General features: G+C 45.5%; 1 protein-coding gene across 9 annotated transcripts in view; it reads right to left on the reverse strand.

Moving 5' to 3' along the window:
• Nucleotides 1-25,131, reverse strand: part of RIPOR2 (RHO family interacting cell polarization regulator 2) — a 227,245-nt gene that overhangs the window by 21,875 nt on the left and 180,239 nt on the right. For 5 of the 9 annotated variants that reach the window (XM_079932723.1, XM_079932724.1, XM_079932725.1 and 2 more), the window contains 7 exons: nt 21,811-21,960; nt 17,639-17,702; nt 12,097-12,140; nt 10,632-10,757; nt 10,160-10,308; nt 8,684-8,813; nt 3,141-3,821 (listed from right to left, as the gene is read on the reverse strand). In XM_079932723.1, coding sequence (XP_079788849.1) covers nt 3,141-3,821; nt 8,684-8,813; nt 10,160-10,308; nt 10,632-10,757; nt 12,097-12,140; nt 17,639-17,702; nt 21,811-21,960 — 1,344 coding nt within the window. Of the gene's footprint in view, nt 1-8; nt 1,378-3,140; nt 3,822-7,629; nt 7,777-8,683; nt 8,814-10,159; nt 10,309-10,631; nt 10,758-12,096; nt 12,141-17,638; nt 17,703-21,810; nt 21,961-25,131 lie in introns of those variants that run through there. The other 4 variants (XM_079932729.1, XM_079932731.1, XM_079932730.1 and 1 more) reach the window with 3 other exon arrangements.

Raw genomic sequence — 25,131 nt, forward strand, 5'->3', positions numbered from 1 at the left:
GGAGAATATCAACATATTCGGAAGGAGAAACACAACAAAGACACCCAGTGGGAGATGTGACACTTTTCTTTTTTTTCAAGCTTTTATTTTTTTTTTTGTTGGCAGTAAAAAATTCATTTAAAGTCGTCTTATTAAAAGAAAGTACAACCGTGGATAAAATGACACAATATCTGGGATTTGTTCCAAAACAATCCAGAGGGAAGGAAGCAGGCAGAAGAACAGACACAAGACTGGCTGTGAATTGAGCACTGTGGAGGCTGGGGGATGGGCACATCAGGGTCCATCATCTGATTCTTTCTACTTCTGTTTGAAATTTTTTAAATAAACAGTTTAAAAAATACTACAATCAGAAGGCTTTGGGAAATAGAACTGCTATACTCTCTCCGCCTCGTGCTCAACCCCAAATAAAATGCAACTGGCAGACAGATCTAAGGAGTCACAGTCAATGCCAACTACTAACCAATCTCTAATTCCAAGTGGCAACATGTTCAGTGCCCTGAGACAGGGGTGAGCTACCTAAGGCACCTGTTCTAAAGGATTCACAAAACAAATCCCAGAAATAGAAAACTACTCGAAGTCACTTAATCCACACTCCCTAGGTAAGTACACTTAAATATTAATTTTACGGGGCTTCCCTGGTGGCACCGTGGTTGAGAGTCCGCCTGCCGATGCAGGGGACGTGGGTTCGTGCCCCGGTCCGGGAAGATCCCACATGCCGCGGAGCGGCTGGGCGCGTGAGCCATGGCCGCTGAGCCTGCGCGTCCGGAGCCTGTGCTCCACAACGGGAGAGGCTACAACAGTGAGAGGCCCGCGTACCGCACAAAAAAAAAAAAAAAAAATTAATTTTACATTCACAGCATGTAATTTTTCTTTGAGCATTGAGGAGAAAATAAATGGCATGGGCATGACAAGGAGTAGCCGTGCTTCCTCTACAGCTCTTTGAAGGAACAAGTTCCATTTCTTCCCTGACTGGACCCTGGAATTATGTGAGCAAACCCATTCTATGGTGTGGAGAATTCTACATTGCTGGATATTAAGCAGAAACATTACAGACAGGGTAATGCCAGTTGCTGTGGGCACAGAGATGGAGAGAAGTTCTTCCAAATAGTCAAGAGGATGCTGGGGGTTACTGAATGGGACAAATTCTGCAAGTAAGAAGAACGAAATGTTCTCCATCCAGTTAGGTGGCACTCCCTGCTGACTTCATTACACAAGGTCGGAAGGGCCTTGCAGGGATCTGAGTCTCTGACACTCAAGACAAAGCATATAGGAAACCGTCTTTCAGTCTTTTAAATCAGAGTTGTTTCATTCGCCCTCAGTGATCTCCGTCCAAGAGGCAGCATCATTTAGTTTCTGATCCTCAAGGTGTTTAGCATCCTAGGAATGTGAAGGAGGGAAAAAAGAGAAAGCTTTGTCCAGCGGATGCTTTAATCCTGGCTGGAGACAAAGCCACTTGCCCCAGACCTCAACTCTAATGCCGTTTTCCATCTCAGAGAGAGAGGAGGAGCCAGTCCCGACTTGACCCACTTCTAGGGTCTTCTTCCCTAAGCTAGATTGCAGAACCTGATCTTGCACAGTATGGATGTGTTTAAATACTGATCAAAATAAAGAAAGAGGCAGTTAAGGATTTTAGTAGCGGGATAGTTTTGGAACAACTGCAGATTGAAATAATACTCTGGAAAGAAACCTATAGCCGCCAGGTTTTTATAAGACTAACAGATGACTTGCTGAGCGCTTCTTGGTGTACTGAGCTACTGACCAGCACCCTAGACGCCTGGAAATGGGGGCATCTAGACATCTGAGGCACTTACTTCAGGTGGATCAATTGTGTCATTTAACAACTTTTTCCCCAGTAAGCGAAAGCTGGTCAGCTGTGCTGACATGAGCTTGTTGAGGGGATAAACGATGTTTTCACTGCAGTGCTGGGCCAACAGCCTCCATGCATGAGCCCTGAGCAGATGCTTTTGAGTTATGTTTTACAGGAAGCAGATGCAGAATGCCCATCCCTATTGCTCGCAGGCTACACCTACAGCTGAATCAATCTGTCATGAGCGTTAGAGGATGTGGGGAGTCAGAGCATGGATTATTATCTGCCCCGGGCAGACATCCCCTCCAGACCTAGGTCAGCGTGACCGAGACTGTGAGAAAAGCCTTGGGAAGGTTGTTCCAGGTGCCACGGGGAAGGCCACATCTTAAAACCGTCACGCCAAGGGATGCAACAGCCTGCTGTGGGTTGACTTGCACCTGACACTGTATTTTCAAGCTTATTTTATAGAACAGGTTCCCAAAGAACTGCTCTTTCAAGAGAAAAGATCCAAGTTCTCTTCTCTGTGGCACTATAAATCAGAGCGGCAAAGCAAAGAATACAAGACGTGGCAGTGGGATTCGGGACAAAAATTCCAGTTCTGTCTTCTTGTGCCTTGTTTTTAAAAATTTCATCTGTATGCCAAGTGGAGACAGATAACATTCTGGGGTAGCATTAACGATCTCATTGCTAGGACCTCCTGCCTAAGAGGAAATCACCCCCTCACTCCTATCTTCCCATGTCTATCCTGAGCGGTCTGATTAGGAACAGGAGAGGGGAAGATAACTCTGGTGGAGTCAGGGTTCTCTGGCTTCTCGATTATTCGTGGGTGATTATCTGGGGTTCCGACTCACCAATTTGGGCCAATTGCAGAGAAGGGAATCCTCCAGGAGGTGGTGCCCTGGGCAGGGGAGAGATGCCCATGGCTCTCACATTTGTACTGCCTAACTCTGTCTTCAACCATGGGAGGGCTTTCCTGCTTCCCTGATACTCAGAGAGGTACCCTCTCCAGGAGCATCTCAATGAGATTATGATGCCCAAAAGGCCACCATTTCACATCTGGAATCTGAATGATGAACTTAGGGACTGAGGGAATTTAGACGCTCTCCAGAGCTGTTAATTTAACTCCTAATCATTTTCCTTAAGTTGATCAGTTGTCAGGAAAATAAATATACGCTACTAGTATTAAAAATCAGTGCCATTTACGTGATGATTATCTACTGATCCTGTGATGGGGCAGGATAAAAAAAAAAAAAAGATAGGCTATTTTAAATAGAATGTTGGCTGAAGATACCTGTCTCCAGACCTAAGCCAATTTCCCTAAAAATGTACTTACTTTTAGAATGTCATCCAAGTGCATGACTTCTTGGTTCAGATCCTGAAACTCTTTATACTGCTCTTTATGTGGTTCTAATGCAAGGAAAAGCCCATTAAAGGCATCCTCTAAGCTTCCATCTAGGAAGGATCTACAGCCTTCGGACCCTCCACTGACAGAGCCCTCAAAGAGCAGCCTCTCGGTGGCCGCCGGCACCTCTGACGAGGTGAGCCTCTTGACCAGCTGCTTCGTGATGTTTCCTTCAAAAGTGTCCAGTTCCACGGGCTTGAGTTCAGAGGCCTCGTCAGACTCTTGCAGAAGGGCCTCTGCGACACCCTTCTCCAGGAATAGGCGCTCCGTCCGGGCACCCGCGGATGCTCTGCAGGCCTCGGGTTTCCCGAGCCCCTCGGTCTCTTCCTCCCTGTGGGGCCTGGGCTCTGAGCCTTCTTCTCCCAAGGAGCTCTTGGAAGAGGACGAGCTGGAGTCATCCAGGCCCTCGTTCTGGGAGGAGGGGCTGTCGCGGTTCAGCTCTGCGGGGGTGATGGTGATTTCTGGATTTGCCGAGCATGTGCTGGGGAGAGGGCGGCCTGGGTTGTGGGAGAGGGTGCAGTCCCCATTGGGCAGGTCACTGAAGCTGAGGGACAGTGGCATTTTCTCCCCAGCTGCCTTCCCATTTTCAAGGACGTCATCAGGTAGATTCGACTGCAGATAAAAGGCAAATCATTACGATTTTAAATACAAGGGATGCGTTTGGCATGGTTCATTTCCAGACAAAATGTAAGACAATTAAAATTTTAAAAACAGACCTTTCACGATATTAACATTGTATTGTTGATTTTGTGTGTGTGCGTGCGCGCACATGCGTGGCAAAAGAAAACAAGCCTTTAAAAACTCTATTACCATTGTTGAATCTCGGTGAAAGTTCATTGCACTATTCTCAGGTTTGACATTTTTCAAAAGAAGAGGCTGGAGGCAGGGGAGTGGTGCTTGTTTCCCAAATCCCAGGATCTCACAATATTTGGCAGCCATAGTTAAGAATAGCACCACCGTTTTTTTGTTTTGTTTTGATTTGTTTTTTTTGTTTTTTGGCATCGATCTTAAAAGACTTTACAACATTCTTGCTATTTCACTCAAAAGATGTGATGCTTTGTTCTGCTTCAGTTCTCATAAAATTATTTTTTGAAAAACTCTACCCACAAATCCCAAGCCCTGGAAAAAGTTTTATTAATTCAGTAACCACGCCACAAACAATTCAAGACCTGAAATATGTGCGCAGTGCTTCTATAAAAAGAGGAGAAAAAGACTGATAAACTGAACAACTATCTTCCAGGGCTGCAAACCCCAGAGCTCCCAGGGTGTCTAGAAATCCCAAGTGCTCTGTCAGGCAGCCCCAGGCTCTGTGATCCGTGAAGCAGAACTCAGAAGACAGAGGTCAGAAATATCCAGGTAACCACGGTAATTTGTTTATGCAGGCGTTAAAGCAATTTCTAAGTCACCTTTCCTGACACAGTGGTCTTGGCGAAGTGCTAAATGTTGCTTTGTGGGACAAGTTTTTTAGTTATTTGAGATCAACTCCTTCAAAATGAATACTCTCTCTTGGATTCCAGAATTGATTGTTTAAGTAAAGGTAAGTACCTATTTTAATTATACATAAAACAATGAGGGAACTCCCTGACAGTCCAGTGGTTAGGACTCCGCACTTCCACTGCAGGGGGCGTGGGCTCCACGATCCCTGGTGGGGGAACTGAGATCCCACACGCCGTGTGGTGCGGCCAAAAAAAAATAATAGGGCTTCCCTGGTGGCGCAGTGGTTGAGAGTCCGCCTGCCGATGCAAGGGACGTGGGTTCGTGCCCCGGTCCGGGAGGATCCCACATGCTGCGGAGCGGCTGGGCCCATGAGCCACGGCCGCTGAGCCTGTGCGTCCGGAGCCTGTGCTCCGCAACGGGAGAGGCCACAACAGTGAGAGGCCCGTGTACCGCAAAATAAATAAATAAATAAATAAATAAATAAAACAATGAATGATCACGATAGTGCTGGGAATTAGCCCAGGAAACAAAAATGTTACAGCAAGTGAAATGAGGAGCAGACAGAAAGAGGCTCCCCATCCTCCTCCAGCAGCGTCCATGGTCCCATCACTGCTGGATCTGGGCCACCAGCTCCCAATACATGCAGTTTCAACTCAAACTCTCCATTCTCATCTGGTTGGAAGGTTTTTTACTTTAACCACAGGATGAGTAAAAGGATGTGTCACTGGGGCACTCAAATAACCTCTGCAGGCTCAGTTTCTTTGCCTCGAAAAGTGAGAATGTTTTCCTTTTCGATTAGTGATTATTGGATTATTGGATTAGTGATTATTGAACTGTGCTCCAGAGTCCCGGTGCGGTGGGGGTGGGGGGTCGGGGGTGGGGAGGGAGTTCCAGGGACCGTCCTCGGGAGGGGACGGGGAGGGGGTGGGTCCCCGTGCGACTCACTATTTCCAGCCTCCTTTACTTCAGTTTCCTTCCTCCTGTATCTGCACCCCCTTTTCCCCCCAAACACGTTTTATGCCTCCAGGACAGACAAAAAAGGAAGCTTCTGGGGAGGGATGGGGGAAGGCTGAGTCCTGCTCCCTGCACTTCCTCCGTGGGGTCCCCTGGGGATCTCACAGAAGCCCTGGGTCCTCTGAACGTTCCTGCCCAGCCTCAGCTCATCTTCAGAGCACACATTCCGAGCAGCTCTGAGGGAGGCGGGAGGCGCTGGCTAAGTAAGGAGCGGGACTGGTTGTCACGATTCTTATTTAAATTCCAAATTCCTCTTCAGCCACTTCTATCAAGTCTCACATTCCCAAACCCAATTTGCATGTACTTAAGTGGCAAGTATCCAGTTAGACTGAGATGCCCTGCTGAAGGGGACATACAGCCTGCCAAGAGCGCGAGCCTATAAACGGGCACACGGGGAAGGCGTGCTGTAACTGAGGGGTGATGTAGGGATGCTGCAGGGTGGTAGGAGCCCCGGCAGGGGGCGGGGATGGTGCTCAGGAGAGAGAGTGTCTGAAACTCAGCCCTGGAAAATGCGGAGAAGAAGGGCAGAAGGAGGAGGAAGTGCGTCCTAGAAGGAACAACAGGCTGTGGGAGCTCTTGAGAGGGAGGGTGCATTTGGAGGACAGTGATGGGGGTTGGGGTCGGCGGGGGGCAGTCCGGCAGAGAATGAAGGCTGGAGAGAGGAGAGGTGGGCCTGGAAGACTGGGCCGGAATGGAACGGCTGCTCCGAGGAGTTTGCGTTTATCCAAAAGGCTATGGGAAGCCATCACATTCTTTTCTAGTCTTGCTCTTGTTTACATGATGCAATTAAAACCTCTACTAACCATCTCTACACCCTCCAGCTTGCAGCGTATGAGCATCAATATACACATGACATTGACAGTTACTGCATCAGCTCTACTCTTCTCTGGCACGTGCATATCTTTCCCATTTTCCGTGGAAACTCCACTAGAGTTTAGCCTGGTCCATTTCACCTGTGTTTTTTAATCCAATGACTAAGATGCAATTATTATTATTATTTTTTGGATGGCTTATTTATTTATTTATTTTTTGGGAAGAAAAATAAAAAACGCGTTTCAAGTAGTCATTTAGAAAGAAAAATAAATCTATTTTTAATTTTTATTTGAAGTATATTTTAAAATATATCTTACTAATGCAACAATCTTTTACCTCATTTGAGCATGCAGAGTGGGTACTTGAAAGTGATTTAAAAAAATCTATTTCAAACTCCTCTATAATCAGTCTCTCTACTAATTTAGGCTTGCCAGTTAGTCTAGAGCTGCACTCTTTTTTTTTTTAACATCTTTATTGGAGTATAACAATTATTATTATTATTAACCAGAAGACTTTTAACCCTTTCCTCTCTGGACATTCAAAGATTACTTTTATATGTCTGTAAATGGCAGAACATTCCAGGTATGTATGTACATATGTGTATGTGTATTCTCTTGTGACATAATGGATAACACATATAATGTAGGTTACCTATTACATTCCTGATTGCAAATTAAAGAGTTTCTTTTACTTCGATAGTATAAAACTAGCAAACAATACAATAAATTAGGGCTAAGAACCTCTTTCAATAAAAATAGTTTCGGGAAAATAGGTTTAAATCCAGTGCCAGGTTTTGAAGGCTACAACTGTAAAGACTGCTATTAGTGATACATTAGCTTAACTTGTGAACGAAAATCTTCTTTGACCTTGAGCGCAGCTGTATTTTTTTTTAAGTGACAATATTGTTACCATGGATATCTTTGCCACAGTGCAGAAAAGTCACAGCACAAAAGTGGAGATCATGAGCAGGGAAGGACAAACGGCCTCTCTCACAAAGGTGCATGCATGCCCAAATTTCCCACCCACGGACAGGAGGCCTGTAACCGTTAGCCAATGAGCGAGAGACAGCAGATAAAACAAGAGCCATGCCAAAGCCCACATGCCACAAGCCCCCTACAGCAAGCACGTCACACCCAGGCGGGCCACACACACTCACATAAAACTCTAGAACGGCCTTGGGTCTCAGCCTGAGGGAGGGCAGGTCACTGAAAGAGCGGCTGCGGTGCAGCTTGGCAAAGAAAGACTCTTGCAAGGCACTCAAGACAGACAGCCTTGGCTTGTCTGGTGAAGGATGCAACCATCTCTTCAGAAGTCAAAGCAAAATGGGGGAGTTAGTGGAAAGCAGCAGGTTACCATGTTTTTGTCAGCTTTCTAGCAAGCATTTCTGATTAAAACAAGGAGGCCGTTATTTACACCCACTTCTTTAAAAGTCTGATCTTAGAGAATGTGCAGAAAAGTCTACATGTGTTTAGACTTAAGTTGGGGGAGGGGAGAGGAGAGCCACAGGAGGTTTACCACCTGTGCGCGGGTGGCCACAGACATCTCGGAATGTGCTTTCCTTAGTCACCATGTGCTTAGGGTGAACTTGAAGATGACATTACAGTCAGCCCTCCGTATCCAAGGGTTATGCATCTATGAAAAAAAAATTCCAGGTGCTTCCCTGGTGGCGCAGTGGTTGAGAGTCCGACTGCCAGTGCGGGGGACGCGGGTTCGTGCCCCGGTCCGGGAAGATCCCATATGCCGTGGAGCGGCTGGGCCCGTGAGCCATGGCCGCTGAGCCTGCACGGCCAGAGCCTGTGCTCCGCGACGGGAGAGGCCACAGCGGTGAGAGGCCCGCGTACCGCAAAAAAAAAAAAATTCCAGACAGTTCCAAAAAAGCAAAACTTGAATTTGCCAATTCATTGGTAGCTATTTACATAGCATTTACATTGCATTAGGTATTATAAGTAATCTAGAGATGATCTAAAGTATCCGGGAGGGTGTGCATAGGTTATGTGCAAACACTATGCCATTTAACATAAAGACTTGAGCATCCTAGGATTCTGGTATCAAAGGGGGGTTCTCGGAACCAATCCCTCTCGGGTATTAAGGGACGACTGTATTAGGAATTATAGAGACTCCCTAACACCCTATATTAAGCATTTCAAACCCTGGGTGCAAGCATGGCCTCAGGCTCATCATTTCTCCTCTAGAAATCACACTGAACTTACAAAGAAGGAGTGGTCTTTGAAGGTGGGCGTTTCTGGGGTGCCCTGGCTGTACATGGACATTCTTCTCTGGAGGGCGGCTGCCTTGTTCCCAGCACCTGAGGATGGGGTCATGTCCTCCACGTCAAATGGACTGCAAAACAACAGGTCCCCGTGAACACACGTTTGTTAAAGTCACCTATAATCACCGGTCCGCAGGCCAAGAAAGCACCTCATTATACTTACGTAAACTCAAACCAGTGGGAACTGGGCTGGTTTTGGCCAAATTGGTCTGTCAGCAAACAAACCAAGATAAAAAAAAGTGGAGCAGAAAACGGGGTCTAGACTCACCCAAGGGACCCCAGATTATCATCACAGCTTTAAGCACAATTTATGTGCACACCTGCAGACCAGATAAATTTGTTTCCTCGTTCGTATTAGAGACACAAACATATTAATGTTTGTCCCAACACGAGATGTTGAAGAAGTCTGTAAAAATTCCTGGAGCTTTGCAAGGGCAGACGCTTTAATGATACAAGAGAGCAACAGATTATTGTTCGGTTCTAAAGAAAACTCTCCTATTCCTTTCAGTGGACCCAGAGCCTGTTGTGTGACCGAGAGGATAACAGTCTGTTCACAATGATGCCATTTATCAGCATGCCATGTGCTCCTCCAGCAGAAGCACTGATCTTGCATTTGAGACGTCAATCATTACAAGCTACGAGGAGAGATGGGCTGGGCAAAAGCTGTGGACACTGCTCCAATAACAAGGCAACATGTCTTTGCTGCTTCCATGCCTGACCCTCGCTATTGTAAAGGTGGCCCCAAACATTAGTACTGAACATGTCCTAGTTACTTGTAACATACCAGGGGCATAAGATCAAATGTTGTGAGCAACCAGTACTTAACAGCTTATCATGACCCTTCTCGCGGGGTGACTTCAGAAAACCACTTTTAAGTTCCCTGCTTTGACAAAAGGTGTCTCTGGCCCTTTGGAAATATTCTGTTTCAGTATATAGAGTGTGGAGAGACTAAGGATATCCAAAAATTTCCAAAGCAGTGTCAGGTATCTGAGATAAAGAGGGCTAAGCAATTAAAACACCATAGCGAGAATCAGGATCTTTCTGTGGATAAAATATCTCATACTGGACAGTTATTTTCTTTCAAATTAGTGGACATGAGAGATATACTTCTTTATACACATCTAAAGGCTGAGAAGGAGGCGAGGAGACAGAATAAAATATTTAAAAATAGGAAGTTGAAGAGGAGAGTAGTGATACGGCAGAGGGCTCTCCTTTAACATGCGTGACCATCACCCAGCTTCTTTAAGAGATTCCTGGGCCCTGAGAGATTCTGACACAGCGAGTCTGGGGTGGGGCCTGAGACCCTGCTTTCGTACCAAGCTCCCCAGTGATTTTGACGGTCCACACGCCACCCCTGGGACAGCACGAGCCTACAGCACTTGTTTCTATCATGATGATATTGAAAAGGGCAACTTACTACCAGGTGATTTCCAGGTTGAGTTTGATGGTGCCAAGGTCATTGATGTCCACAGCCACCACCTGAGGTCGTGCTGCAAACAGCTCTTTGGTCTCGCAGGTCACACTGCCGACCAGGAGATGAGTTGCTAGCCCTTTGAGTTCTGTGACCTGGTGAGAGAGGGAGAGGTAAGAAAGGCCTTACAGGAGCGCAGAGGACGAAGCCAGGTTACTCTTTCCTTTGTTTTTCTTGGCCAGGGCAGGCATTTCAGAACCATATCTGAAATCAGAGGTGGATGTTTCCCAAGCCCATCTCACATTTCCATTGCCCGCTCTGACACGAGGGCAAGTCTTTTGATGTATGTACCTGTAGTACATAGAGAGGTCTGCGGGCTGGAGGGGCAGCAGGCAGAAGTAACGGGCACAGGTCTCCACGATGGACCATCCAGCCGTGGCACCAGCAAAGACAACAAACTGCAAGGACGATATTGTACCTTGATGGAAATTAATCCAATTATCAGGGGCAGGAACACCATTTCTTCTCCATCCCAGGTCTGTTTGCCATTTACTTCTATTCTGCCTTTCAGTTTCCACCTCTGTCGGCCATACTTCATGAAAATCTGGGGAAAGACACCAAAGGGCCCTCAGGTTCCACTGCCCTCACCTGCCTTCCCACCAAACACCAGGATGAAAAAGGCAAGTAAATACAGTAGCTACTGTTCCTCCCCTTCTCCAGCATCCTCATGACACCCACTGACTGTCGCTTCTTCCAAATTCCCTGGCAGGGGGCGTGGAGCAGAGCACCAGCAGGGAAAGACTTTCAAAGGGGGTAAGTTCTGTTTCTCTAGGATAGAGGGTATGAAGGGCTTTCTTTAGAACAAGGTCACTGCATCGTGCCCTTTGGCTCAGTTCTTTCTCTCGTTAGTTCTACTTCAGTATAACAACCACTGGATTCATTCTCCATACTCCGCAGCTCCTTTAGAAAGACAAGGAACCAGCAGCTAAAATCTACTTAGTGTCCAGAAGCAAGAAGCAGGGCATCCTTCTTGTGGATAAGGGAGACAGGTCTGGACAAGGATTTTGAAATCCGACACACTCTGGGGGGAGGGTGTGCAGTTTCTCCTCAGTCAGACAGCTTTACTGCTTAGAGGAAGACACATTCCCCCTCACCACCCCCGGCCAAGATGAATGATTATAGAAGGTTTTGGAGGAGATAGTTAGATGAAATCATTATGTAAGTTCCCTTCTGAAGAGGGAAAAGATAAAAAGCTTTTTTACTTTTATGGAGTATATTTTTATAAAGAAAGATCTAGATTCTATTATTCTTCAATCATGATACTTTTGAGTAGTCATAATCCTGGATTGGATCTTGCATCAGGAAAAATAAACTGCTATCAAGTACAATATTGGGACACTTGGAAAAATATGAATATAGATTGTATATCAAATGATATTAGCTAAAGGGCCAGTGCTAAGTTTGTTGGTGTAGACAACTGTACGACGTTTATATGAGAGAATGTCTTTCCACATTCAGGAAAATAATTTTTTTTTTGGCTGTGCCGCATTGCTTGCAGGATCTTACTTCCCCAACCAGGGATTGAACCTGGGCCAAGGCAGTGAAGGTGCCAAGCCTTAACCACCGGACCGCCAGGAAATTCCCTCAGGAAAATAATTTAGGGGTGAAGGGTCATGATACCTGTGCATTAATCTAAAATAGTTCAGCAAAATAACAACAACAATAATAATATTAATAATACTAAAGCAAATGTGACATAACGTTAAAAACTGGTTGTCTAGGTGACCCGTATACGGGAGGTCTTACACTAATCTCCAAAATTACTGATTGGCTCAAATTTCTTCTTCAAAATAAAAAAATGTAAAAAAAAAATTGAAGAAGCAAAATAATGACAGCTGACTCCTGCCTCTCAAGTCCAACACCCAGACCGACACCACACTTACTTCATATTGATCTCCGGGACAGAGGCGAGCAAAACCAGCCAGACCTGTAAGCAAGCAACTGGGATCAGAGGTGCAGAATTCATTTCCCCTCTTTATAAACCCACACTGGCACACTTATAAGACTCAAAGTGTCAGGCCTTTGTGAAAACTCATATAATAGTTTCTGGGGAACGACTGTGGGTACAGCTATTGTTGGGAATTCCATCTATCACAGCAAGAGAGGATATTCCTTGCTGGGGTTATGGGAGAGGTGCTCTCTGGGGCAGAGAAGACTGTTCTTTCTAGGAAGAGCCCCGTTAAGTTGTGAGACTGTGGGACGGATGAATCTGCTTCGCACCAGTCTCAATGGGCTATGCCAGGATTAAGATGATAGAGAAGGTCCAGGGAGGCCTAAAAAGGCACCGGCTGTTACCACTCTCTGTCAGTAGATGGCAGCAACTCACCAGTTCGTCACACCTCTCCATCCACGGAGCCGGTCCATTGAGGACCAGTTTCCACTAACAAGTAGAACATAACAAGCCTCTTAAAAGATTTACTGAAATAAGAGCAGAATTAAAGAAGCCAATTTTCACTAATAATTTTCTGGAGGATTAGTCTTTTGTTTTTAATACCTCTGAAAAAAAGCACAATCGACTGATCTTTATAAATCACAATTGGCTGTTTATACCAATTCTAATAAAGTCCTAAACACTTTAAAAACCTCTGCAGAAGACATAGAGTATGGACTTGAGGACACGGGGAGGGGGAAGGGTAGGCTGGGACGACGTGAGAGAGTAGCATGGACATATGTACACTACCAAATGTAAAATAGCTAGTGGGAAGCAGCCGCATAGCACAGGGAGATCAGCTTGGTGTTTTGTGACCACCTAGAGGGGTGGGATAGGGAGGGTGGGAGACACAAGAGGGAGGAGCTATGGGGATATATGTATATGTATAGCTGACTCACTTTGTTATACAGCAGAAACTAACACGCCATTGTTAAGTAATTATACTCCAATTAAGATGTTTAAAAAAAAAAACAAACCAAAAAAAAAACTCTGCAGAATATTCAGGATTTATCTACTGCCTATTTACATACCTATGCACTTACAATGGAAGCCTGGTTAGAAAACAAAACAAAAAAACCTAAAAAACTGATCTGATATCAGTGCTGGATAAAGAAGAGTAAAGGGGAAAATCCTTTGAGGGTTTTTATTTTTATTTTTTCCTTTCAAAATCACCAGAAATTTCATATTGGAAGAACTTATCCAGATGGGAGAAAGCTACTTGGTAGTGATGTTTTTGAGCTTCTCAGCTCATGTTATTAAAGCAAAATTTTTTGGAAATGCTTGAGGCGGTATCACTCTGATACCCTGATTATAACCATAACGTGGCACGTGGCAGTAGACAGGCAAAAACAGGCCTGGGGCTGTGCTATGATTCTTCAAGTCCTACCTGCTAATGTAAGCCACTCATGGTACTGATTGCAGAAATGAAACTAACAGTGGGTCAGTTAGAGTTACCGCCTTGTATCTTTTAAACCTGGCCAGGTTTCTTTCAGACTCTGGTCTGAGGCCTGTTGGGATTTTCAGTTGGGGAAAGCTTCTTGTTTTCTCAGCAGTTTGGGGATTACTGCTGCACTGTCCACAAAGCTTTCATTATGGCCACTCCAAAAACCATCATGGGGGTTAGCACCCAGGGATGAGCATGGGCAAGTGGAGGGGCTGAGGGGGCTTTCATCTCCATGGTGCATCTTCCTGCACCTTGTGGATGTTTTACTGTAAACATCTATTACTGATAAAACAGCTCTTCCATGACCTCATTCGGAAGGCCCAGATGCTACAGTCTGCAACCGCCCACCCTGTTCTTCTTTTGCTCAGGGACCATTCTGCCAGAAGAATGTGCCGCCTTTTTTTCTAGTTCTGTGAGGATCTTCCTTTCCAAAGATAAAAAAGATCACACATGTTGGCAGGCAGCGTATACACAGAGAAAAGGCTGGTTGGATATTCACGACAATCTTAGCACTGGGGGGGGGAGCGATTCTGAAGCTAAGGAAGTGACACTTTCTACTCCAAGGAAAACAGCCAGACAGCTGAATAGACAGGCGCTCCCATTACAGGACTGAATGATTTACTGACCAGGCATGAATAATGCAGATTTACTAGCTCCCTGGTAGATGTCCCCTCTCCCAAGGCCGGACCTGCCCTAAAAGCTGCAGGGGCCAACACAGACTTTTGGATATACACACTGCCTGGAACTTAATATGAAGTAGGTAATACTTGGGAGAAGTAGTTTTTCTGTAACAGACCACGTCTTTCCATCTGCAAATTGGTGGATGGGTCTAGTGCTCCCTCTTTAGCCTGGCGTTCGACCCTCTTCAAAATCTGGCATCAAGGAGTTCCACAGCTCTCTTCCCAGGGTCCTCTCATTCTAATGCAAAGGTTACAGCGGGAAGCCTTCCTCTTCCCCGTTTCCCTCCCACAAGATAGGCGGGTGGCACCCTTTGCGCCCCCTCCTGCCACCCCCCCGCCCCCCAGGCATCGAAGCAATTGGCCACATTATTGATCCAGTAGATCATTTATTCCGTGGAATTAGATTAGACTGGCTCATGCAACCACTGTCTCCAGTAGACTGTGTGGAAGTCAAGGCCAGAGACCATTCACCAGGATGCAGCCCAGAGCCTGGCCAACAGCAGGCTCAATTGTCTTTACCATCATCACTTACCCCGCCCCTCCAAAACCCCACAGAATGATTGCTGTCTGTGTGTTGGGGAAGCGTGTGGCAGGAGGAAGCTGGCTTACCAGGTCTGAGGATATTATGAAAGATCCTCAGCTTGTGTCACTATGTATGTTGGGGGTGGTAATTCTTTTTTTTTCTTTTTTTTTACCAGAATGAATAACAGATAAGAAAGTAGGTAACTGCAAAGATGCAAGATTTCTTGGCAGCGTGAGAGGCTCCCTTTTATCAAGAGAGAGGAAGATTTCCATGGGGGTGTTACCCCTGAAAGGCTTCATAGAAATAGTTCAAGTTTTCATGTTAGATTAGGAAAGTGGAAGTGAGATAAATCAATAATGAAAAAGGAGGATCACTTGCAGGTTTGAGTGACCCCCCTGGGAGAAACCCTGAACCCAGACAGAAGCCAGGGAAGCCCGTCGGGCAGGAAAGACAGAACCACGCTGAGGGTAGAGCTGGAATAGCAGGGGCGGCAGCAAGTTGAGCCCGTCCGTCATGACAGCCCATCATAACCCAGAGCCGTTCTTTAGCTGGGCAGTCGGGCCCCCCGGTGGATGGTAGGGCCCCCAGAACATCCTCGCTGACCCTCAGGCCTGAGGTCCAGGTCTGGTGGGTGGCTGTCCCTTTCCTCTCACCCACTCCTAGGTGCCTGTGTGCTGGGTGGAAGACTACCATCCCATAGAAGAGAACATGTTTTGAGCAATAGTTTATAGTATCTGTTCACCTTTGTTAGAACATCCCTCCTCATATGGGGCTGGGGGACGGGAATGCACTGGGAGCCACGAGCTCTGGAATTCAGTTTCAAGTTTGACTCCAACGTACCGTGTGACTTCTGGGACAAGTCACTTAACCCCACTCCCCATCGACAAAATGGGGAAATCACCAACTCACCCCAAACTGGTGACTTTGATAATAGTGAGCGTCAGAAATAGGGGAAATACGGTACTGCTTGGATTAACAGTGAGAAGACGGCATGATGGGAATTTCTCTCAGCTGTAAGACCCCAGACTGTGCTAGCCTGCGTGGAGGGTGCCCAAGAGTTAGGGGAAGGAGAGAGAAGTGTTTTCTGCTAAACACTGACTCAGGGCAGTGGTTTTCCAGAAGCAGGCTGCTGACAGAATCATCCCGAGGATGAAAAATATACCCGAAGGGTGCCACCCACCTATCTTGGGGGAGGGAAACGGGGAAGAGGACGGCTTCCCATTGTAACCCTTGCCTTAGAATGAGAGAATGCTGGGAAGAGAGCTGTGGAGCTCCTTGGTGCCAGGGCCCCGCCCTGACTTGCTGAGATGGGGGCAGGGCCTGAGTGGTTTTAGAACCACTGACTCGGTGAGGACCCACAGTGAAGAGAAAGGACCTAAAAAACTGAAAAAGCACAGATGTCCCGCCTCAGTAGTAAAGTAAGTATTGAGACTTCATACTGAATAACAGACTGATTCACTACGGGATCTGCTGGAGAGAAGAACACAGCCGTGTGGGCAGCTGAGGGTCAAGGTCATGTTGATTGCAGGTACACTCAACCAGAGCGGCTCTACCGGACACCACACTTGACAGAACACTTTGCCTCCTGAGTTAGGTGACTCATTGGAAAATTAAGCTCTCCTGTCAAGCACTTAAAAAAAAAGCGCTCCTTTTCTACTCCCTTAATGGCAAAAAGCAGACAAGAGGGTGATTAAATCCCCATTAGCAATCCAGGGATCCAGCTGCTAAGAAACCTCAGAAAAGGAAAGGCACACAAACTAGCCCTTCTCCCTGCGGTGAGTGGGTGCGTGGCCCAAACTCAGAAGGAAGATGGACTCGCTGTGATGGCTGCTCATCTGAAGCCCTGTTGGCCACTGAGCTGTAAATCTGACAACACCTGAAGGATGCTCCGTTTTCTACAACCAGAGCTTTTTGTTCTGAAGATGCTTGCAGTACAAATCAACAATGCTTTCAGAGTAGGACTTCCTGGAGTCAACACCAGAAAGGCACTGGGAAAAAGAGGAAAAGGCACAGTCCTGTGTGGGTTTAACACTAAAAAACATTTAAAAATAAAGAAGTTGGTAGGCCGTTTATAGGAAAGTAGAGCATAAAGGAACAAAGTAAATGACACCACCAAGAAGCCAACAGACAAGTCTAGAACGTGGGACATTCTGTACAACAGTGACATGTTGAAAGTGACAACAGTGACAACAGCTTCAACGTGACAAGTCAACGGTAGGAAAAAAAACAAGGAGGCGTCTGTTTTAGATGAAAGGAAACTGAAAAGAGATATCTAACGACCAATGATAATGCATGGACCTCATTTGAATCCTGATTTGAACACTGTATAACTCACTTTTGAGACCACCAGGTCATTTGCTAATGGAATGGATTCATAACAAAGGCATATTCGTTTTATTAGAAGCGATAATACTTGGCATTGTGGTGTCCCTATCATAAGATGTCCCTATTCTTTAAGAGAGGCACATTGCAGTCTACAGGGAGAGACTCCCACATCTGGGTTTTATTTCATCAAAGGAAGAACAAAGACAAGAAAACAGATGAAGCAAAGGTGGCAAAATCTTGCTGATTATCAAATGGAGGTGATGGGTCTATGGGAGTCCTTATAATATTCTTCCATGTTTGTGTATGTTTGAGATCCTGTCACAGTAAATATGTAAATATGTAAATATGTAGGCAAGTCTCAGGACGAGAAGGTTCTGGAGCATCAATAAATTAACATAAGTGGGGAGGGTTGAGAGAGAGTGGCCCAATATCTTTGCAAGGAAAATTAAAACGGTGTGTGATGCCACACTTCAAGGAGCTAGGCGGAGATAGCACCCCACTCTATAAAAAGGAGGAAGAATACCTTTCATCTTGATGGAGAACTCCCCCAGCTGCTTCTCCAGCTCTGCTTCAATGGTGCACATGTTCTAAGAAGAGCACAGGAGACCAGCGTTAGGGCTACATTTCTTTCAAAGCACAGGATGTTCTCACAGCAGTGGACAACCGCTGCTCAAATGAGAGGCATTTACCTGTTTGCAGTGAGTTACACGTATGTAGCAAATCGTCACAAAATATTTAACCTAAGCCTAAGCAAGCCTTCTAGTGTACCGGCAATTTAGAGCATAGAAGACCAAGTTAAGTTATATCATAAACAGTCAGATAAATCCAGAATGTGGGAGATTCTAAAAGAACTGGCCTGGATTCTATAAAAAGGCAGTAGAATTATGGGGAAAAAAATTTTAGATAAAAGAGATTAAAGTGACATAACAACCAAATGCAATGTGTTAACTTTGATTCCATCCTGATTTGAAAGTAAATAAACTAAAACAGTTATAAAAGATATCATTGGGTCAAATAAGGGAAATCTGAAAATGCACAGGATATTAGATAATTCTACAGGAGGACTGGTAACTTTCTTAGATGTGATAATGGTGTGTGGTTATGCAAGGGATACACATGTTACATAGGTTATCATTAAAGGATCTGTGCTAAAATATTTATGGGGTGAAATGGCATGTTATCTACCATTTACTATCAAATGACTGAGTAAAAAAGGGGAAAAAATTGAACATATGCAAGAGAAGAAAAGCAAATATGGCAAAACATTACCAAATGGAAGTCTAAATAAAGGTATATGATGTTCAATATACTAGGCTTGACTTTTCTGAAGGGCTGAAATTTTTCTTAATAAGAATTTGGGGCAAAAAGAGCTCAGGAGGGCTTCCCTGGTGGTGCAGTGGTTGAGAATCCGCCTGCCGATGCAGGGGACACGGGTTCGTGCCCTGGTCCGGGAGGATCCCACATGCCGCGGAGCGGCTGGGCCCGTGAGCCATGGCCGCTGAGCTTGCGCGTCCAGAGCCTGTGCTCCGCCACGGGAGAGGCCACAACAGTGAGAGGCCCGCGTACCGCAAAAAAAAAAAAAAAAAGAGCTCAGGAGCTCAGCTGTACTCAAAGTGAATGAGGCAGAGTTCCTGCTGCCATGCCCTGAGGCCCTCTAAATGATTCTTGGGTTTGACAAGAGTCCTCTCCTCACTCTAATGTTGGGGAACAGTAAAGGCAGAGGAGCCACACCATCTATGCCTGTGGTTAGGTATCTAACCACTCGCACCCTACGTCCTCAGTGTCTGAAGACCTAAACAGAGCAATTGCAGTCAGAAATCAAGAGGAAAAGTGCTGTGGCCCTTCTGCAGCATGTGGCCCTTAAACTGTGGCCAGTTTAAGCGTTCGATGCCTCCTCTGGTGTTCTAAGCAGAAGTCCCCGTCCCATCCCCCCGCACGCGCGCGCGCGCGCACACACACACACGCACACACATCCCTGCCCCCTGCCCCCCAGGGCAGCATCTGCAAGCTGCTTCCTCCATCCCAGCTAGGGGCTCGGACGCATGGCCTGGGCAGCTCAGTGAGCACAGACAGGGGCTACTTCCATTTGGATTTTGTTTGCAAAGGAATTCCGAATTGATTTGCAAGCTAGAGGTGCTGACTCTTAAATGTTGGTACCTCAAGCAGCTTAGCAAAGCTGGGGAAAACTCCTGAGGTTGAGTTCTGTGCAGCTGGAAAGTTTCAAAAACAAAGTCTCAGTTTTGTAAACCAATTTTCTTCCTCAGAGCACTGGGTGTCTCTGGGAAGGAATGCATTACTGTTTCTAGAAATATATCAACGATGTTATCATGCACGTCAGGACTGCGACCAGTGTCTCTGAAAAACCTGGGGAGCAGCTAGTTTAACAGCTGAGGACATCCGTGGTCAGAATTGCTTTCTGTCTCACCCAGGCAGCCACGGACGCACACTGCTGCCCTTGCAAAGGCACCCAGAACCGTCTATTCCTAAATCCTCTTTGTGATAAAATGCTGGTTTTTGTGGTTATGTGAAGATACGAATCCACTTGATGTCAGGTGAGGTAGGAAGCTGCAGAAGTCTTGGACTTCTTTCTCCTCTTGCTGAAATTACACTCTACATCTTTGAATTTGTGAGGAAATATGATGCCATGTCTTGGCGCTTGACCACCAGAGGGTATTTCTGAAACAACCGACAAAAGTTCTGGGACAGGCACCGGCTGCCACTCAGTCCTCCTACGTGTGTTCTCTGAACGGCCTCCTTCATTGGCAACTGCTCTCTTGATTTCACAGATGTGTGGAAATGAGGTCTCGTGAACTAGGGCTGCTTCGAAGCCAGAGATTCTTAACCTGTGCTCCATCAGCTTGGATGGGGAAAAAAGAAAGTCACATCGCTATTTCCACTAACCTCTAACTGATATCTAATATGTCCATACATCATGAACGTAGAAAACACGCCGCAGCCGTATGACTAGTACCTGTGACTTAGACCTGATAAAAGTCACATCTATGTTCATGTCGCATCAATTGTTGCAGGTACCTTGAGAAATCATTTCTATTTTTCATTACTTTCAAATTGCAATAGTTATTGGAGCCACTGCTAAATCTTGTAGTTTGATGAGTTAATAAAGCAGCAGCCTTGTACTGTATCACACATTTGATTTTAAAAATATCTTGATCACTGTACTGACAATATTGAAATAACTGTATTTCTTTCTTTCTTTTTTTTTTTTTTTGCGGTACGCGGGCCTCTCACCGCCGCGTCCCCTCCTGTCGCGGAGCACAGGCTCTGGACGTGCAGGCCCAGCCGTTCCACGGCACGTGGGATCCTCCCAGACCGGGGCACGAACCCGTGTCCCTTGCATCGGCAGGCGGACTCCCAACCACTGCGCCACCAGGGAAGCCCGAAATAACTGTATTTCAATATAATTTATTTCCTTTGAATTCCTATGGGTTTCATTTTATGCATTCAAAAAGCATTCTTCCAAATGGAGAGAAAGAAGCCCTGTTTTAGATCATGAAAAAAGACAAATTTGGTTCAGACAAGACGCAGGGCTGGAGGGTTACACAGGAAGCAATGCTGTGGCAAGTCATCCAAGACATCCCTCCCGTCCCAGGGCTGAGACCGGATGCTCAGCTCTGGGAATTGTCCAGCAGACCCTCATCAGGCCGATGACTTCATTCATGAAATTGGATCTTTGAACAAAGACACATGGGAGAGTGAGAAGTGCTGCTTTAATAATTCAGTCATTTCATCAAAGGCACTGGTTTCGGGTGACCCCTGGATGAGTGAAGACCTCCCTGTGTCATATGTTTGGGCCCCAGAGACAGTCAGAAAGCAGGAAAGCATGCTTCTGTTCATGGTTCTTTATCTCGCCTCCTTTAAGATAGAAGGGAAATTTCTTACAATAAAATAATCGTAGGCAGGAGGTGGGTGAACCCAATATCCAGGGCAGCCATCTTAACCACAAGGTCTGTTCAATTTGCAGGGATAAAGCTAGACTAGATTGTACGCTAGAGAATTTGGAAGTGCATTTCAATGACCAATACCAGGGCATTTGTGACTTACTCATTTGCTGAAATTTTTAACATGCATTCGTAGTCTATTTGTGCAGAGACTATACACATAAAGAAGTATAAGATTTGGTCAGTGAATGGCTTCACAGTGTCTAAAATCTTGTGGATTTACACGTCCATGAACAAACCTATTACCAGGCACTATAGGAGGTGAGTGCCTGACAGGTGACGCTCACAACAGAAAGTCACATGCTCTGGACAAAAATACAACCAACAGGGCTCCCCTGGTGGCGCAGTGGTTGAGAGTCCGCCTGCCAATGCAGGGGACACGGGTTCGTGCCCCGGTCCGGGAGGATCCCACATGTCGCGGAGCGGCTGGGCCTGTGAGCCATGGCCGCTGAGCCTGCGCGTCCGGAGCCTGTGCTCCGCAACGGGAGAGGCCACAACGGTGAGAGGCCCGCGTACCCCACACACACACAAAAAATACAACCAACAAAACCACCCGAGAGCCATTTTAAACCGCTCCACCGATGGCCTCAAGGAAACGCAAGACAGGCAAATAGTAAAACGTCTCTCTCTAAAGAGCAGAATGAGGTTGAGGGTGCCATTCCCCTGGTTCTTAGCAGGTATCGACAATTCAGATTGGGCCAGGTGGGGTTCAGCAGCCGAGCAGGTTGGCGCATACCTCTGTGTACTCTTTGTAGCTCCGGTGGATCTCCGACAGGCTCTCCCGGGCAGCTCTGCTGGCAGGGGACGCAGCGAAGGCTTGCTTCATTTTGCTAGCGCCATCTTGGAGGCGTCTTTGGATACAATAAGCTTCATAGAGTTCATCTACCTGCCGGAATCAAAACAGAAACACAAGGGACATAAATATTTGTCACACTTGAAGGAAGTGACATTGGCCGTTGTTAAGTGCTTAAGGTACTTTATGTTTCTGACCTCAAAAGGAGAATCTTGTAGAAATGTCATCCTTTTAGACAGATCCATCATTTTTGTTTTAGCCACATGATCCATTTTCTATTTCAAACTGGATTTTACTCTGAGCTCTCTTTTCAAATGACACAAAATGAAATTGAACTTAACGTTGGTGGACTGCGCGAGACAAGGTTTAGATAATGAAGACAGGAGTCGTTTATATAAGGAACGAACACTGGAAGAGTGTATGCAGTTTCAAACCAATGTGAAGACGTTGCATTATACTGGGCTATTATCACTTTATTTTAAGAGAGTGTCACAAGGTGATATTCACGCATCCAGATTTAGATTTAAAAAAAAAAAAAAGAACTCAAGGCTATTTATCTAAAATGATTTTTGTAAAGTTGTGGCCCAACAAAAGAGAGAAAACAAAGGTAAGTTATTCTTAAAATCAGGGTGAAGCATGACTGTTAAAACTTAACAGACTGAACATAATAACTGTGACATTTTGGGCATGTAATTTATACCACAATTTAAAAAAGTAAACGGGAGGAATGGAAATGAACATTTCTCTGCAACACCTCTATATTTAGGCTTTTAAATAATAATATACCCATTGCAAATGGCTATTGATCATATTCATTATATAAGCCTGACAGTCACTTAATACATCTAAGGCAGTGATTCTCAATCAATCCAAGGTGATTTTGATATTCAGGGGACATTTGGCAACATCTGGAGACATTTTTCAGTGTCACAGCTGGGAGGTGTTACTAGCATCTAGTTGGTAGAGGCCACGGATGCTGCTAAACATCCTGTAACACAGAGGACAGCCCCCTACAACAAAGAAATATCCCCAAGTATCGACAGTGCCTAGGCTGAGAAAACATACAGCTATATCTGACGATACTTATCTCTATAGTCTCTCGTCCTATCTTCAATTATCAACACACCAACCACAGTTAACTACAGGAATTATCAGGTAGATTAAGAAGGATATCACCAGACATTATGTTTTCTGGGAGGCAGTTATCTACCTAGGACTGCTTGAATTTTTCATTTCAGTACAAACTTTGTTCCCTCAAAAAGGAGGCTACAGTTGTAGAACCAGAAGAAGGTAGAGGTGAATATGATGGACGTCAGGGTTTAACATTCCCCTTTTGTTCTGAAGGCAAACTTCTGGCTGATCACTAAAAAGCATTACTATTACCTGTTAATAGTACAATTTTCCATAGTTGCTTTCTCTATACAGATGTCAATGATACTTAGCTTAGCATATGAATGTTAGTTGAGAGACTGAAAATGATTCTCTTGGTTAAAAGGATTCTTTGTTGCTCTTCTACAATTCACTCCACTTCACTGAGAGGAATCGTCAAAACTCTGGAAGGAACAGTCTTTCCTCTTTGGGGTTGGTGGGTTTGTCTCTGAATAAGAGGGAGGTATAAGACCCAAGGGGTTGTGGCATATCTGCTGATAAGATCCTTTGGTTGGGTGACTAGCATAGAGGGTGGTTTCCATACATTAAGACTAAGCTAAGACTCACTTGGTGAGCTTGTTAAAATGAAGATGCCCAGGCTCCACTTTGAGATGCTGATTCAGTAGGTTAGGGATGCGTGAGGAGTCTGAAATTTTAAGTAAACAGTGCAGATTGTTCTGATGCGGCAGGTCCCCTAGACACTTAGAAACACAAGAGCTGATACCTCTTCCGATGCAGGCCAGGCTGTTTCACCCATATGGCCTCCCGGGGGACTGTCCCTTCAGCCCTTCCCCCACTGTAGTCCAAAGACTGTAATCCTCTCAACAAGGAAACTGCTAACTGGACCACTGGTATAGCCCTAACAACTTAGTTTACTACTTTGCATTTAAAGAAAAGTTTACCCTTGTTTTCATTTAAATATCAATCTACCCTAGCCAAATGGAGTTAACCTTTAGAATAAAGGAACTATGTACTCACATAAGCAGAAACTGGCCCATCTGTAGGCAAGAATTTGTCTTACCTATAAGTCAGCTGTAGCTCTCATCAAAATAAACTGATTAATCAATTAAATATCATTTGTTAGGATTTGTTAGGGATCCATCCACAAGATGCTGCAGATAGAGGACTACCAACCTTCAATAACCACTAGGATTGTTATATCTTACAATGATGGATACAAGATGGATAAATACTCTTACCTAATACTAATTGTTTTCTTGGTATTTTTCCAAGTAAACAGAGTAATTTCAAAGCTTGCCCGCCACATAAATATCTTCTAATGGATGTCATTGTTTGTTTATTTATTTATTTATTTATTTAGGCTGCATCGGATCTTAGTTGTGGTATGCAGACTCTTAGGTGTGGCAGGCGAACTCTTAGTTGCAGCCTGCATGCAGGATCTAGTTCCCCGACCAGGGATCAAACCAGGAGCCCCTGCACTGGGAGTGAGGAGTCTTACCCACTGGACCAACCAGGGAAGTCCCTGTTTTATTTACTGAGTTGAACAGAAATAGGAACAATTTCAGATTTGCCAAGGTAATAAATATCTTTCAAAGTGGGAATGGGAATGTACAACGGCAGTAGCATATACATGTTTAGATCATCATAGAATTTTCAACTGGAAAGGATTCTTAGGATCCTCTAGATTGACTGTGTGCACCTCCAGCCTCACTGCATGGAGTGGAAAGCCAAGGTCCACACAGATGTTATAGCGCAGTGAGTACGTGGCAGAGATGGGACTAAAACCTGGGGCTTCTGACCACTAGTAGAGAGAACTGCTAAAACCTCCAGTCTCTCCACTTGGAACACAGGATGATGGGTGCAGATAAGCACAGGAACTGCCAATGGTGTGATCCAGCTGCCCTCAAAGGGACATTGTTTCTAGGTTGTACTGATACCGCCTGATAGTGTCCAGAGCAGGGTGGGGGGGGGATAGTCCCACTCCACGTTAGGCTGGTGGGACCATCAGTCAACTACTTGTAGGGTTCAGGGCTGGATGTCAGGGACCCTGACAAACTGGTGTACGTAGAGGGGGGCAATGAGGATGAAAAGGAATCTGGAAACCAAGCCATGTGAAGAGTGGAAGGAACTAAGAGCTTGAGAACGATTGAGGGA

This window comes from Stenella coeruleoalba, assembly GCF_951394435.1.
Source record: "Stenella coeruleoalba genome assembly, chromosome: 10".
Classification (NCBI taxonomy): Eukaryota; Metazoa; Chordata; class Mammalia; order Artiodactyla; family Delphinidae; genus Stenella; species Stenella coeruleoalba.